Source organism: Apteryx mantelli, chromosome 33, assembly GCF_036417845.1.
Source record: "Apteryx mantelli isolate bAptMan1 chromosome 33, bAptMan1.hap1, whole genome shotgun sequence".
NCBI lineage: Eukaryota > Metazoa > Chordata > Aves > Apterygiformes > Apterygidae > Apteryx > Apteryx mantelli.
Window position 1 is genome coordinate 2,963,848 of NC_090010.1, and position 15,794 is coordinate 2,979,641.

At 51.6% G+C, this 15,794-nt stretch overlaps 2 protein-coding genes across 2 annotated transcripts; one reads left to right on the forward strand and one right to left on the reverse strand.

Moving 5' to 3' along the window:
- Positions 1 to 1,248: 1,248 nt before the first annotated feature.
- On the forward strand, positions 1,249 to 3,522 carry ZBTB39 (zinc finger and BTB domain containing 39). The gene has a single exon (XM_013939676.2). It carries the CDS (start codon positions 1,249 to 1,251, stop codon positions 3,382 to 3,384), a length of 2,136 nt encoding a protein of 711 aa, XP_013795130.1. The 3' UTR covers positions 3,385 to 3,522.
- A 7,980-nt stretch (positions 3,523 to 11,502) lies between these two features.
- Positions 11,503 to 14,165, reverse strand: GPR182 (G protein-coupled receptor 182). The gene is made up of 2 exons (XM_067314065.1): positions 14,043 to 14,165; positions 11,503 to 12,940 (listed from the first exon to the last, which is right to left on the reverse strand). The coding sequence occupies exon 2, from the start codon at positions 12,930 to 12,932 to the stop codon at positions 11,838 to 11,840; it is 1,095 nt and encodes a 364-aa protein (XP_067170166.1). The 5' UTR covers positions 12,933 to 12,940; positions 14,043 to 14,165; the 3' UTR covers positions 11,503 to 11,837.
- Between the last annotated feature and the right edge of the window lie 1,629 nt (positions 14,166 to 15,794).

Consider the following 15,794-nt stretch of genomic DNA (forward strand, 5'->3'; position numbering starts at 1 on the left):
AGATCAGATTGCAGGGCTGAGGTTCAAAATTTGCTGTTACTGCCATGGAAATGTTTCAGTGCAGATGAAGGAGAGGAAGAGGATTAGGGATATTATTGGGTAAATTTAGCATCTGGCCTCTGATGTTAAAATGAGTCTCAGGGGGTCAAAGATGCTGGGTTTACAATGAGCAGAGAGCATCCCTTGGTATATGCCTCCTCTCCAACTTTATACACTTTCCCTTGGTAAGGAAACTCGTGGAGCTTTCCACCAAACTTGACTTTTCTAATTGTATTTATTTTGGGTGGTTTTTTTCCCATGTTGTTTTCCCAAAGTGTTGGAGGCTTCTGTTTCATCAAGTCCCGAGGTGATCTGAAAGCCAGCTAAGCACTTGTAAATGGGAGTGGGGTGACAAAGGTAGTGGGACAAGTTGGAAGTGCCCAGAGGGGAATTGCACGTGTCATAAGTCAAGTGTCTAATGGCAGTCTGGGAATACTGCACAAACTTCTCAGTTAAAAGTGAACTGAAAGGTGTTACAAATACTTATATAGTAGAGGAGCAATCCCAAGGGAGCTAAAGGCGCTAGCATATTGGGGAGAATCTGAAATGAGATCCTATCTGGAAAATGAAAGTTAATATGTGGGGTACAGGAGAAATCTGAAATAAAAATATTCAGCCGGCAGAAGCAATACGCAAAGCAGTCATGGATGGAAGAGACCTAGAGATGAAATTGCCCAAGATGTAGGAGTCCAAATTTCATATCCTCTTGGCAGGAGTATTAGCCCATGATTTCGGAAGATGTGGGACTTTTATGTAACAATCACCAGTTGGGGCTCAGTTTCAGAACTGAGCAGTGTTGCAAGGCAGAAGGACCTGTGTTCATGCCTAAATAGAAGTGGGACCTTCAGACTGTCATTGGCAGAGTAAATGGCTTTTTGTTTTGTCTATTTGCATCTTTCCCTTGAAGAGTCAGTCTTTGAAATTACAAGATAGGTTTTAATTATTCTTCATCTAAGTAGCTATGCTGCTTCCCTGTTGCTTGTTAGGAAGGTGTGAAATTTGCGGTACGTTTCTTCCCAGACTAGAATGATGTCTCTCTGGCTGTTCACATTTTCATTTCAGTGCTTCACGTTTTCATTTTCACATTTTCCTCTCTCTAGAGCCCCTTGCCCTGCCAGGTTCTGGATGCCAAGCACCTCCTGCTCATGCAGCTGATGAATGCGTGAAGAGGAAGCTGACCAGGAGAGGGACTCTTGAGCAGCTGCTAAGATGGGCATGAGGATCAAGTTGCATAGCACCAATCACCCCAATAACCTGCTGAAGGAACTCAATAAGTGCAGGCTCTCCGAGACCATGTGTGACGTCACCATTCTGGTGGGGAGCCGCTCCTTTGCTGCACATAAGGCTGTTCTGGCCTGCGCTGCAGGCTACTTCCAGAATCTCTTTTTGAACACAGGGCTGGACGCTGCCAGGACCTATGTAGTGGATTTCATCACACCGGCCAACTTTGAGAAGATCCTCAGCTTTGTATACACCTCAGAGCTCTTCACAGACCTAATCAATGTGGGTGTCATTTACGAGGTGGCAGAGCGGCTGGGCATGGAAGATCTGCTGAAGGCCTGCCATTCAACCTTCCCTGACTTGGAGAGCTCAGCCATCACGAAGCAGCCTTCTCTGTCCATGGGCGAAGGCCGGTCAGGCCCTCTGAGCAGCACCTCGTCAGAACAGAAACATTCATTGGGTGAAATCCGGAGCGGTGGGGAACATTTTGGTCCTGAACGGAATTACATCTTGCATGGAGAAGTGGCAGGCAGCTACAAAGAGGATGACCGGAATACCATGAATGAGGCCAGCCAGACTCTTCCCCTGATGCATCAGCAGCCTCCCAAGACAGAACAGGAATCAGAACAAGGGCAGTTTGCTCCTGCCACAAGTATGGCAACCCAGCCCAACCTGGGCAGCGTGAATGTTGCCCTTCAAACCACTACAAGCTCCTGCCATCAGTATAAGGTCCAGAGCAATGGTGACTACAGCAAGGGTGGTTTCTTTACCGCTGATACTTCCCTAGACATCTCCACGGGGAGCAACTCCTGTCCCAGCAACAGTGACCACTCCAAAGAGCAAGGTTTTGGGCAGATGGATGAGCTTCAGTTGGAGGACTTGGGGGATGATGAACTACATTTTGAAGATGCGAGTGAAGAGCTGGGCCCAACAGAAGAAGTTATCGAGCTGAGTGATGACAGTGAAGAAGAGCTGGCCTTTGAGAATGACAGCCGGGATAGCAAGGCCATGCCCTGTCAGGTGTGCAAAAAGGTCCTGGAACCCAACATCCAGTTGATCCGCCAGCATGCAAGAGATCATGTTGATCTGCTTACTGGGAACTGCAAGGTCTGTGAGACCCACTTTCAGGACCGGAATTCCCGGGTCACTCATGTTTTGTCCCACATCGGGATCTTTCTCTTCTCCTGTGACATGTGTGAGACCAAGTTCTTCACCCAGTGGCAGCTTACCCTCCACCGACGAGAAGGGGTGTTTGACAATAACATCATTATCCACCCCAGCGACCCTCTCCCGGGGAAGATCAGTATGTTTGGTGGGGGGTCTGGCTCAGAGCTGGCATGCGCTGCCTGCGGGAAGCCTTTGGCCAAAGATTTCCACACTGTCCGCAGCCACATCCTGGACCACGTGAACTTGAAAAGCCAAACGTGTGGTGTGTGTGATCAGAGGCACCTCAATCTCTGCAGTCTGATGTGGCACACCCTGTCTCATTTGGGGATCTCGGTCTTCTCCTGCTCTGTTTGTGCCAACAGCTTTGTAGATCGGCACCTTCTGGAGAAACACTTGGCCGTTCACCAGAACATGGAGGAGGCTCTTTTCCGGTGCCATTTCTGTGGCCAGAGCTTTAAGCTGGAAGCAGCGTATCGTTATCATGTCAGCCAGCACAAATGTGGGGGCAGCCTGGACATCCGACCCAGCTTTGGTGACCGTCTCCAGCAGCAGGGCCTCCAGAAGAGGAAGCTGCCTGAAGAATTCCTGAGTGAAGACTTGGCACTGCAAAATCAGCCAGGCAACAGTAAGTACAGCTGCAAAGTCTGTGGGAAGAGGTTTGCCCACACCAGTGAATTCAACTACCACCGGAGGATTCACACCGGAGAAAAGCCCTACCAGTGCAAAGTGTGTCACAAGTTCTTCCGTGGCCGCTCCACCATCAAGTGCCACCTGCGGACACATTCTGGAGCCCTTATGTACCGATGTACTGTGTGTGGGCATTATAGCTCCACACTCAACCTTATGAGCAAGCACATAGGCGTACACAAAGGCAGCCTGCCCCCTGACTTTACCATTGAACAGACTTTCATGTATATTATCCATTCCAAAGATGCGGAGAAAAACACGGACAGCTGATTGGGTGAGATGGGACAGGACCAGCAAAGGAGCAAATGCTAATTACAGAAGCTGTGGAAAAATGTCATTTATTTTATTTAATGGTCAGACATCATGGATGGAATCCTCCTTTTCTATTCTTTTTAATTTTTTGGGCCTTACTAGGGCTTTTTCGATTGGCATTGTACAAATTAACAGCACGTAAGCTACATCACTGTTTCCAAGAAGTCTGTCGTGTTTACTTACCTCTGGTCCTGTTAGAGGACATTGAGTTCTGTGTTTTTAGCGTTTCTCACTAGGTTTTGAATCTAGATTTGGTTTTGTTTTTGTTTTTTTTTTTTAACCTTTTAGCCCATTTGACTAGGCTAACCCTCAGTTTGAGCTTACCCACAAACTGATGCTGCTAAGATTTTGAAACCTGACCTCAGTAGAGAGGGACAGAGCCAGAGCAAGACAGTACTGGACTCAAAAAATAGCTAAAAGAAAAAAGACAGGAAAAAAAGACTCATTCTAGGCATCACTGGGGTTCTGCTGCTATTGTGAGGAGGTGAGCGAAGTCTGTGTCACAGAATCAGCCTTGAAAGTGTCTCTCCGCTGCAGGGGAGATTAGCAAGCAGCATGTGTGTGCACATGCGAATGAGAAGGGGCACCTAGGAGCAAATTAATAGGAGGGTGATTTGTTGCTCGGAAGGGCAGTTCCCAGTCAGTGCCTCTTGTGATTGTGGTCTCTGGGAGGCCTGTCTGAACAGGGAGTGCAGCTGGCCGTTTCACTGCCGTCCCCGTGACATGCCTCTCAAGTTTTCAACGACCCCCCGTTTCAGAACAAGGGAAATGAAGGAGTAACGCCACCTCTGTGAAGAGAGCAGCCTGAGCAGAGGGGATGGCTGCTTTGAAGGAAAGAGTTGGATGTGTGAGCAGAGATATCTCTCAGAAGAATCACTGAACTGGAGAGGGCAAGGAAAGCAGATTTGTGCTTTGGGGCTGACTGCTTTTTAGGAAATAATTTGTGATGGAATAGTCATGCCTAACTTCTGCTGGCCCATGGTTGACCATCACGAGCATGCTGACATCTCCTCAGCTCTGCTTTGCGTGCTTAGGGCAGCCGTGCACGTAGAGCTCTGTCCGCACAGTGCGCGTCTGAGGTCTTCCAGTTGTTGGAAGCGCTGGATGTCTGAGAGCAGCAGCGTTGCTGAGGCCTGCGTAAATCCCAGCAGACAAGGATTTGATGAAACCGTTGCCTTAACTCCCAGGAAGGTGTCTTTGAGAAGGACTGTTTTCTCTGCTAAAAGGATAGCCCTCTCCCATGGTTAATGCAGTAAATCACCACATCCCAGACTTCTCACTGCGAAATGTGTATTGCAGGATGTTGTTTGTGCCAATGTAAGTTGGTTCATTTTTTATTGAATAATGCTGTAACTTTAGCACATGCCAGCTAGTGGCTGCAGCAGAGCAGCTCCAGAAGCTTGCAGGAATAGTAGCTGATGTGAATCTCAGCCTGTCCTGGACATATGTCAAGCACAGGCTTGGGACTCCTCCTCAGAGCTGTGCGCCTTCCTGCAAAGTGGGCTTTCCCAGCTGTGCTAGCGAGGTCGATCCCATGCTTGTAATGTTTACACCAGGAAGGGTGGGGATTGGCTTTTTCCCATGTTATCCTGCTGTGGGGCAGAGGTGGAGAGGAACAAATATTTCAAATACCACAGCATGAGTTATAACTGCCCTTAGGTAACTCCTACTACCTCACAAACAGGAAGCGCTCAGGGCTTTCAAGCCACAGTCGTATAGTAAATTGGGCTCCTGCGCTTCTGTAAAGATATACTGTTACAAAACAAAACTAGTGATTTGCAAACCCTGTAAGAGTTAATGCTTGAAGTCATCCCACCTTCTCCTCCTCTCGAAGGGACAACCCACAACAGAGGAGCAGCGTGATCTGGACGTGTGGTTACTGAGCTAGGAATTTCTGGGGTTTACTCCCCCCGCTCCATTGTGGCCTTGGGCAAGTCACTTCACCTCTTTGCCTCAGTTTCCTCATCTGTAAAATGAGGGTGGTAACACTTGTGGTACCTACCTACCTCCCTGGAGTGTGGTGAAGATTACTGGCTCATATCTGCAAAGCGTGTGGAAGATGCAAAGCACTTGGTGAATATTACTATTTAGCATCCTAGGGCAATAACAGCCTCCATCCTTTCCTGTTCTGTACCAGTTTCTTGAGGTACAGCAACCACCTAGCAGGGTGATTTTGCTCCTGTTACAGCTTTCCCTATCCAGAGCAAATCTTCCTTTAGCCCTGTCCCTGTCGCAGTCCTGTGAAGCAAGCTATGTGGCAATGCAAGACTTGGAGGAACGGCCGCGTTCCCCTCAGTGCTAGCTGCATCTGAGAAGGGGGTTTGAGGAAGGGACTTGGCGGAATGGGAAGGAGGAGTGTGCGTGCTGGGATGTAGTGGCATTGTAATGCGACTGAGACCCCAGTGTTTGAGAAGAGCTTTTTCACTTGTCTCCTGGGTAAATTGCTGTCCTGGAGAATAAGGAAGAGTTGGTCTTCCCTTCCCAGGAAGGGAGGGAGTGGAGATTATACAAGTGTGCAACTGCTGGCTGCATCTGGAAGCCTCTGGTTGTTAGCTCCCTACTCAGAATCCTTCCCCATCTGCAGCTGATCCCTTTGCTTTGCCTATAAAGCTGCGTTTCCCTCCTCAGTAGCTCCAGAGTTTGCTTTGCTGTGACAGGGGCAAGAGACAACAGCCCTGTGTCAAGCTGTGTTCCACCTGGCAGTGCTGACCCCTGCGTGGACATGATGCCTCTTCCCAGAAAGCTCCTTTGGCCTGAGCTTGAAGTAATCCTCTGTCACCCCATGGACCTGCAATACCTTAGTCAGACCACACAGCAGAAATGCAAGGGGTCAGAGGAATGGACCTTGCCTAGGAGGAAAAGGAGATACCAAGGCTGATGATAAGGCTGTTAAGAGTTTTGCATCCTTTCTGCAACCCATGTGATACTGGCCAAGTTTGAGGCCAGCTGACATCGTCCTGGTGATGTTAAACTGGACTCATGCTCTTGACATTTTAGTGCCTGGAGTATGTTTACAAGAGGAAAATAGCTACTGAAATGATAGCTAAAACTCTCGTGGGGGATGGGCAAGGGTATTCCATTTTTGTCAGGTAGAGCTGCGGTTTCCAAACTCTGGTCTTGTGGTACCACTGGTCATCCACAAGGCCTTGGTGTGTGATCTTTAACTGGTCTGTGGAACCATATCTAACCTAGTGTTTTTAATTTAAAAAAAAAAAAAGATGCTGAGAATGCATGGTGCTCTAGAAAAGTGTGGAGAGTCAGCAGTGGTTCACTGGAGGCTCCACTGAGGAGCTCTTTGAGTTACGGGGTTTCTTTCATTGTCCTGATGGTAGCAAGATGTGCTGGTAGACAAGACGGTTCAAAAGCTGTCTGGATAGGGTCCGGGGCAACATGCTCTAGGTGACCCTGCTTGAGCAGGGGGGTTGGACTAGATGGTCTCCCGAGATCTCTTCCAACCTCAACCGTTCTGTGATTCTGTGAAGACTTTAGGATGATGGGAAATGGATGTGATATGCTCTGGAGATTGCTATGAAGGATGTCGAGGGAGGCAGACTAGGCTTGGGATAGCTGAGTCTTTAAAGCCTCTAGATCCTCCTAAAATGTCCCAGAAGCTGTGATGAGCTTTTGGATGGATTGGGGCACTGTCAAGTGGTAACGGTCTGCAGCCCCCTATCTAGCTAAGCTGTGAAGCAAAAGCCTTTTGTGCACATAAACCAAAAAGAGAAGCTTTTACACTGAAACACTAATGGGCAAAGTAAGCCCACCCTTCTGAACACAGGGACAGGAAAGCAAAAGCCCACCCCATTCTCTGCTGGTCATTTTTGGGAGTGGAATAGGGACAGAGAGATCAGTTCCCTGCTGTTTCTGGTTTTTTGTATTCTTTCCTATGTTATAATGAACTATTCCTATTCCCATGTGAAATATTCTGAGATCAGCAGCAAGTTTTCATTTGCTGAGGGAATGTGGAGATGGGATTTTGGTCTGCAGCATTCTCTGGGTGTGCTGGCCTTGTGTCGCCATTCTTCCTTGGATTTGCAAAATGGTGATTTTTCCAAGAGAGGTCAGAGATCTGAGCTCTCCCTTCCCAGGAATCCAACGGTAGGACCCAGCCAGGGTGCTTTGGAGAACTGCTGCCCAGTGTGTCCGATACCAGATCAGATCCCACAGAGCCTTTCCACTGGCTGTGCTGGGCTTTTAGCCATGGCGGTAACCCCTGAGGGCACGGCCCTGGTGCACGGGGTCCTCAGCACTTCTCCACGCTGATGGCCAGCTTTAGCGCTCTGTCTTCCTCTTCCCCTTGGTGACGTGGCTGTCTCGGAGCCTGGTGGCTCTGGCTAGGAGCTCCAGTGTTTCTCAAGGAAGCTCTGGGGCTCGGGAGGGCGGGATCGGATGGAGTTTACAGACAAGGAATCTGCTGGGCTTTAATCCCGAATCCAAAGCGGGCTGCTGTGGCCGAAGGGGCTGTAGGTCTGACCCGGCTGTGTCGCAACACACGCGTCCTGGTGATGGCCGTGGCTCTCTGAGCCGCCTCCATCAGCACCGGGGTCGGGGGGCCAGGCTGCAACCATGCTTCAGCTCAGCTCGAGAAGCAACGCGCTGTTTGCAGCAGTTGGGGAAGCAGTAGTGTCCAGTGGGCCGAAGTGGAAACACAACTCCTGGTGCTGTTCCTCGCTCTGCCGCCGACTCTCTGCGCGGCCTTTGGCAGGTCTGTTCGCCTCTTCGCCTCGCTTCCCCGCCCCTCTCCCTCCCCGTCTGTAAAAGTGGGGGACAATAAAGAATTACCTACCTCACTCGGGGAGGCTGTGAGGTTTAATTCATGTTTGTAAAGTGCTTTGGGATCCTTGGGATGAAATAGGGGAATATAGAGGGAAAATACTTTGCTGTTAGTTTTCCCAGCTGCTTTTGCAGTGCTGTGTTTGGTCGTGGGTTCTTGCACACTACTGGAGCCTGAAGCGAGCTGCCTTTGGCTTCCGCGGCGGGATGGCTCAGGCGAGGAGCAGCCGCTGTACACCGCTTCAAGGCTAGCTGGCTTGAAACCCTGGCACAAAATCCACCTCCAAAAGGTAGTACTTTGAGACTGGTCTTATTCTGATTTTTAAAACACAAAATTCAGTTTTGTTTTATTCTCCCCTTTCTCAATGGATCCAGGTCTCTTAACAAAATAATTAAGGAGAAGAAAGAAAAAGAGTTGAATTGCTGTCTAACCTTTTTGTTAAGTTAATAGTAGGTACTGACCTCCTGATATTTAAGTGTTTACTATCTATTTGCTGTAAAGTTTTGTATATTTTGTAAACTTTCCCCCCAAATAGTAGATGTCTAAAATCGTTGTACATCGGGTTCTTTTATACTCCATTGTTCAGCACAAAGTGTGGTTTTTATTTAGAATAATAAAATGAAAAATGTTGATCACTTGTACCTTGTTTCTTTAAAAAAAAAAATGTGTCTTTACATTTGCAGATCAGCATTTCTCTCTTTTTTAAGAGTGCCCAGGAAAGCACGTGACCCATTCCTGGTATCCTGCTTCTGTGCAGCGTGCGATGTTTTGCAAGACTTGTGGCATAAATCAGAGCAGCCCCAGGACTTCTTCCCAGTCACCTCCCTCCCAGCGTCAGGAGCAGTCAGAGGAGCATGCTCTGGCATTGCTGCAAACTGCTGCTGTAACGGGTCGGGAGCAGAGCCCTTATTAGCCACTCTGCTTTGCCCTAGAAACCGTTTAGGAGATTCTCTGGGTTTGCATTTCTTGTTAAGCCCGTTATGTGCTGCCAGTGCTGTATTTAACTGAGAATTAGACCTTTGCAGGCTCAGTGCTTTTGCCTGGCAAGCCAAATCAGAAGGCAGGCACTGCTGGTATTTTCAAGAGACGCTTCAACTTTGCTTTTCTCCAGGGACAAGGCTCCCTTCTCAGTTCACGGTTAGGGTGAACTGCATATTAAGCTGTGACAAACAAATGAAGCTGTTCCCTGGAGGAGTCTCTCGAGCGAATCTTGGGCAAAGCCAGCAGTGCGGGTTCCCTGCAGAAAGGCTGCAGTTCTTGGGAGACAAGGAGCAGCATGCGCATTTATTTGCTTTAGTGTGCCTGCAGTGCACAGATTGAGAAATCAGGCGTGCTGAAGCTAGGACCAGTGACCAGGAGTGGACACTAGACAAATTCAAGCTTGGAGCATGGCCTGAGGGTATATATTTGGTAATCGCTAAAGGAACCCATTCCTGGGGCAGTTTACCATGAGAGGTGGCAAAAACTTTAAAGGAAGGCCACATGATCTAGCGAAAAGACTTGCTGGGTTTCAACCCCAAATCAGTGAGGAAAGCAATAGGTGCAATTCTGCATGGTGGGTGTGTGGGTTTATCTGAGGCCTCTCTGGCCTTGAAGTCTATGAATTATGGTACACAAAGCTGCAGATGCATTAGGAGAGTTAAAAAAAAGTTTAATAGGTCAAATACCGAGTTTTAAATGTTTAAGTAACTTGAAACTGAATATATTGCTGTCCTGGTTATGTCACATATCAAAAGTCTTTTTATTGTGTACTAGTCTCTGCTTTCTTTAGTGAAAATGACAGAGCATTAGCAAAAGGAAGTTTTAAAGAAGATTCATGCATGCTCCGGATGAGAGCCGTGGGTCAGGTCAGTGGAGAGTGACTGCCTTCATGCTGACGTTCGCCCGTCTTTAAGGCTGCTCTGTTTTACTGCATGTGTTTGCGCCCAGCAGAGTCACAGGGATGAAGCAGAAGTGCTGTATAGATGCAGATCTAAAATGATGGTCTCTGCCCCAAAGGGCTTACAGTCTAAGCTGCTCTACATTTTCAAGTTGTGAAGCTGTGTATAATTAATGTAATTAAGAAAGAGGAATAGATATAAGCTGCTTCTCTTAACAGGCTGCTATTTGAATCTGAGGGGACTGATTTCTTCCCTAGCTGCTCCCCCCCGCAGTCAAGCACCCTTTCTTCTGGTCGTAAGAAAGAGCGACTCCATGCGCAAGGAGCCCTCGAGTACTTTGCGGTTTACCCTGGCATTGGACCTCTCTAAATAGCAGAGCTGTTCCCAGCCCTTCCCATAATAGCCGTGATTCCATGTTAACCCCTGGACGTGGGCTTCTCCAGCAATCCGGGACATCCTGCCCTCCACCCATCGCTTCTGTGGTGCGAGCATCCTGTCCCCAGATCCTGTCCAATTTGTTTATGCTTTTTTTTAAAAAAAAACGTGTTTCTTAAGCAGCTCAAGGCCTTTGGTAGATTTATTAACTCCCAGTGACTGTCACTCTTTCACCTTCCCCTACCAAGGTCTTGACCTGCAGCATGTGACTTAGCAGAATCCAGGCAAAGATGAACTTTCTCCGGATGCTCTAGTTTCTTACAAAACAGAAAAGCTCAGCCTGTGCTCCAGCACTAAGACTTTGTGCACATATACATTGAAAGCATGCACTGCGAGATCACATGACCTTGACTGAAGGGAACATGCATAAGGACTGTTGGAGTTTCTGCCAAAATTTAGAAATGTGCTGAGTGACCTTAGAAACCTGATGCGAGATGCTTTAAAGGAGGCTGATTTTAATGGGATGGGTTTCTTCCTGCAAAACACAAACTGGGAACCCCCTGTCCTCCAGTCTGATATCACCAAACACATCGAAAGCACAGAGGTGTGGTGGAACCTGATTTTAACCATCTCATTTACTGCTGGGTTTGAAAAATTGCTCTTAACAAGTGGCTGATCTTGAATGTTTAAAGCTCCGATCTGTATCGTGCTCTGCACCTCTAGGCTGCACGGCCTTCGTTTTCGTAAAGTCAGGCATTCGGCTGTTTGCTGGGCCCTGGGAAGCAAGGTTTGTGTTTCAAAGGAATAAATTTCCTATCTTTCCTACTTGGCTTGGCATCACAGCAAAAGGGCAGCTTTTGTTTGATACCTTTACAGCGTGGTATATGCAGAGCGCATGTGTAAGTGAAAGTCTGGGATTGCGGAAAAACTTGTTGTAAAGGAAAAGTCTTGCTTGTTCCACAGGTTGCATAGCTAGGGGGAAGTAGGAGGGTCGGGTCAGGTGGGGTCAGGTCCCGTTGGTGGGCTTTGCGTTCAGACTTCAGAGCAGACGGAGTAATATACTTTATTAGTACAAATGTTTCTTTTGAAAAACAGGAAATATCTCTTGCTCTTATTGTTTCTTTAGCTAAATAGATCTGATACAGCAGCACATCAGAGACAAAATGTCTGTCACTCCCCACACCGCCTCATTTCACAGTTGGCACTCTGCCCCTCCCCTCGCCTTCAGAGCACAGTAGGTGGCCAGCCAAGAAACGCTATTTAAAAGCAAAGTGTCTGCTTATGACCAGGGAAAATAATCTTACTGACCTCAGTGAGTCCTGGAAGCTGGCCACTCCCGTGGGACCACTTGCCAGTGAGGAGTGGGAGAGTCCGATCCCTGCTTAATTGGGTGGGTTGCCATCCTTCGCGATGACTATGGAGTGCTGCGTGGTGGAGGAGGAATTGTCTGCGCCTTTTTGGCTGGCTTGGTCTTTGGGGATGTATTTAACCACGGCGGAGATGAGCTTGCTGCGGAAGTTTTTGCTGACGAAATTGTAGAGGATTGGGTTGATGACGCAGTGGAGCAGGGTGAAGCAGTCTATGATGTCGTAGAAGAAGTAGAGGAAGTGGGCAAAGGTGCAGCGGAGGATGATGTGGTTGCCGTCAAGGGTGAGCAGTGTGAGCATGATGTGGAAGGGCAGCCAGCTGAGGAGGAACACGATGATGTAGGCATAGATGAGCAGACAGTGCTTCCTGCTCTCTGGCTTGGTGCGCTTGATATATCTGGCCGTTAGGATGTTGAAAACGGTGATGATGGGGAAAGGGATGAGGAACCCGATGGTGGTGGTGGCTAAGCTGACCGCCAGGGCCCAGTCGTCATAAGTCTCGAAGGGGGCCATGAAGATGCAGATGGGGTCTCCGGTGTTTACCAGCTGCATGTGAGCAACCTCCAGGAACGGGATTGCTGCTGCCAGGATCCAGCTGCAGACACAGATGATGCGGCGCGCGCGGTGCTGGTGCTTACGCCAGAAGACAGAGGAGGTCGTCAAGGACACATAGCGATCTACACTCAGGCAGGTAAGGAAGAAGATGCTGGCGTACATGTTGGCAAAATAGAAGTAGTGTGTGAAGCGGCAGAGGAAGCTGCCCCAGAGCCAAGTGTAATCCAGCATCACCTCCAGCATCCAGATGGGCAGTGAGAGCAGCACCCCGAGGTCGGCGATGGCCATGTTGATGATGTAGAGGTTCACCAAGCTCTTGTTGCCCCGTGTCTGCCAGTTGACCCAGATGACGAGGAGGTTCTCCACCAAGCCCACCACGAAGATGACCAGGTAAAGGATGAAGAGGACCACCCGCTTGACATTCTCATCCAGGCTGAACTCACAGAAGGTGAAGGTGTAGTTCAGGAGGTGGAACAGCTCCGTCCAGTTGTGGTAGTCCCCATACTCATTCCCAAGAGTGTGCGTCTCGCTGGGGGCAGTGGTCACCTCAGCCATTCTGGTAGCTGCGAAGAAAGGGAAAGTACTGAAATGGGGAGCTTTTTAACAGCAGCAGAGAGCTGTGGCAGTGCTCTGGGAGTCCTCCCCAAAGCACCTTCTCTGCTCTGTCAAATTGTCATCCTCTACAGAGAAGGAGACAGGCTCATTAGCAAGGGGCTAAGCTTGAGCCAGAGACGTTTAGGTGCAGCCCTGGGCTTTGCAGTGTGGAAGCCTGTGCAGGTTCTCGGACACGGCTTTGCTCCCTCTACAGAGATCCTCGCAACAGAAAAAAAAACGTAATTCAGATGTGGCCTGAATGCTGCATTTACGTATTTCCAAGGGGAGAAATTTCCCGTGAGTGAGAAAAGCAGAACAAGAACAAACAGCTGGAAATTGGAGCCGGACAAATTTGAATTGGGCTAGAAGCAAGACACCTGCTGCGGTTTGTGCCGCCGGCTCCAGGGCACGTCAGGGGTTTGGGCCATTCACCGCGCTCGAGACCGCGTTGCTGCTCCCCCGACCTCAGACCTTGGTCTGCACCTGCTTTCTAAGACTGTCCAGGTTCCTTCCCGGAGCTCTCCCCCCTCGCTGCCGCCTTGCTGCGATCCCGTCAGGAATTCCAAGTAGGTGTCAAAATTACAAACTTAAGGGAAATGTAATTGACCTTAACACCCTTTTATTGCTGCAAATGTGAATGCTCTCCGATCCCAGCACAGCTGCATCCGCTGGGCAAGGACGCCGCGGACCTGGGTCCCTCGGAAGAGCCCGGGAGGCAAGAGGCTCCTCCAGGACAGGCCTGCGGAGCGCACGCTGCCGAGGAATTTCATGGCAGTGCTCGCCCCCGCGCCACTCCGGAGCAGAGCAGCCGGGGAGCGCCACAGCCCAGCACATTCCCCCCAAAGCATCAGCTGCTGCAGCAAATCGCTGCCCCCTCTGCCACCTCCCCGTCCCGAAAGATTTGGGGAATGGGAAAGGAGCCGCCGCGTTTGGAGCCCGTGCCTGTGCCAGCGGCTCCGCGGCTCGCTGCCGCCTGCAAGCTGCAGGTGCCGAGGAAGCCGGCGTTTCGGAAGGAGCTGGCGGGAGGGTGGAAGGGAGGATGCGCGCGGCGAGGGGAAGGTGACGGCTCACCTGGCGCGCGGAGCCGGGGGCGCCGAGGGTGTCCGCGGGAGGGACGGCCGCCGCGATGCTGCCGCCTCGGGGGCTGCTGCTCGTCTGAGCCGGCGGCCGCGGGGCTGCGCCGGGGTGGGCTGGCTGGCGGCTCCCGCAGGAAATGACCGCGGCCACCCGGCATCCGGAGACAGCCCAGCACGCGGCGACATCCGAGGCGGGCCCGGCCCGGGCTGCGCTCGCCTGTGATGTGGCCGCAGGGCCGGGCAGGGGCGGCGGGAGCCGCGGCGCAGGTGGCAGCGGGAAGCCGCATCCCGCGGGCATCTGGGAGCCGCTGATGCCTCGGGAGCCCGGGAGCAGGAGTCACTGCTCCGGGACAGGACCCGGCTGAGCCGGCCTCTCTTCCCGGCCCTGGGATAATCCGCCCCACGGGGTTCGGATGGGTTAAGGTGAACACACCGTCGACTGCCCCTGAGGTCCCGATGCTCATGCAACTTTAGGGTTTCTTTTGGGGGAAAAAAAGGCAAAAAGCTGAACATGGAGCGACGGCAGCGCCTGCTGCAACCCGCAGGGCGCTGTGTCTACGCGCGGGGTTCAGGCAGGGCCGGAGCTGCGCTGCCGGATGAGCTGTCGCGGGAGATCGCGGCGGAGCGCTGCCTCCAGCCATGTCAGCGGGACGTGACGGCTCGGCGGTTTCGCGGGGGAAGGGGGGGGGCTCCCGCCTTGCCCCGCGCTGGGGAGGGGGCTGATAGGGGAACGTTTTGCCTCGGGCTGCAAGTCCTGCAGAACAATTCCAGGAAATCTCCTTTTCAAGTGCAGACAAGACATTCGTGGTCAACAATCGGCTCGGAAGGAAGGCACGGCGGGAACAGGGAAGCGCAGCGGCGCTGATAAGTCAGGCCGTGCACAACCGCCCGCCGGCCGCGCTGACCTTCGCGGGCAGGTACCCGGCCCCGGCGCTTGCAAACAGGAACTCGGCGGCTCTGTCCTCGCCGCGGGGCGACGGACGCCGGCAGACGGCTTCGCTGCCCAGTGGTCCTGGGACGCTTCGCCTCCATCGGGGCTTTCCACTGCCCTGCGAGGCCGGGACACGTTGTTGTTTCCATCTCACAGATCAGGAAATTGAGGCAGAAAGAGATGAAATGAGTTATTTCGCCTCAGCAGCCCCCAGGAAAGCCAGGAGCAGAAGCGGGAGCCCTGGCACGGGGCCGCTCGCCTCCGCAGTCGCCAGCAGCGGCGAACGCGTGCGGAGCAAATAGGGGACAGAGAGGTGGGAGCAGCAGGATGCCGGCTGCTGCCTGTGCCGCGCCGCGGGCGTCCGTCCCTTATCCAGTGCCCGTGGCACCAGCCCGGCAGGCCCCGAGACACCCCCGTGCCGCTGTCCCCAGCAGCTCGGGTGCAGTTATGGTCTTTGGCTGCTAAGGGACAGGCCTCTCCTCGGACACAGCGATGCGCGGGAGCATCCTGGCGATGAAAATCAATGCTGCAGCCGCCCGAGCGGGAGCGGTGCTGGCCGTGCTCCCCCTCGTCCCTTTGCAGGGCAGCTCCTAGAGGCCTCAAGCACTTTGGCAATCCCGTTAGCCAGCCCTCAGCCGCGCTGGGACTGGGTTCGGGGCTGGGGCTCTGCCAGCGTGGCCGCGGAGCCTTTTGCCCGTCGGATCCTGCCGGGCCCCCGGCTCCGGCTGACCCGGGGCTATCAGCCCCCGGCATGGCCGGGGCCCTGCCCTCCGCTACGGGTCCGGCTCTCCCCTTTGTCTGCAGATAAATGGGAAA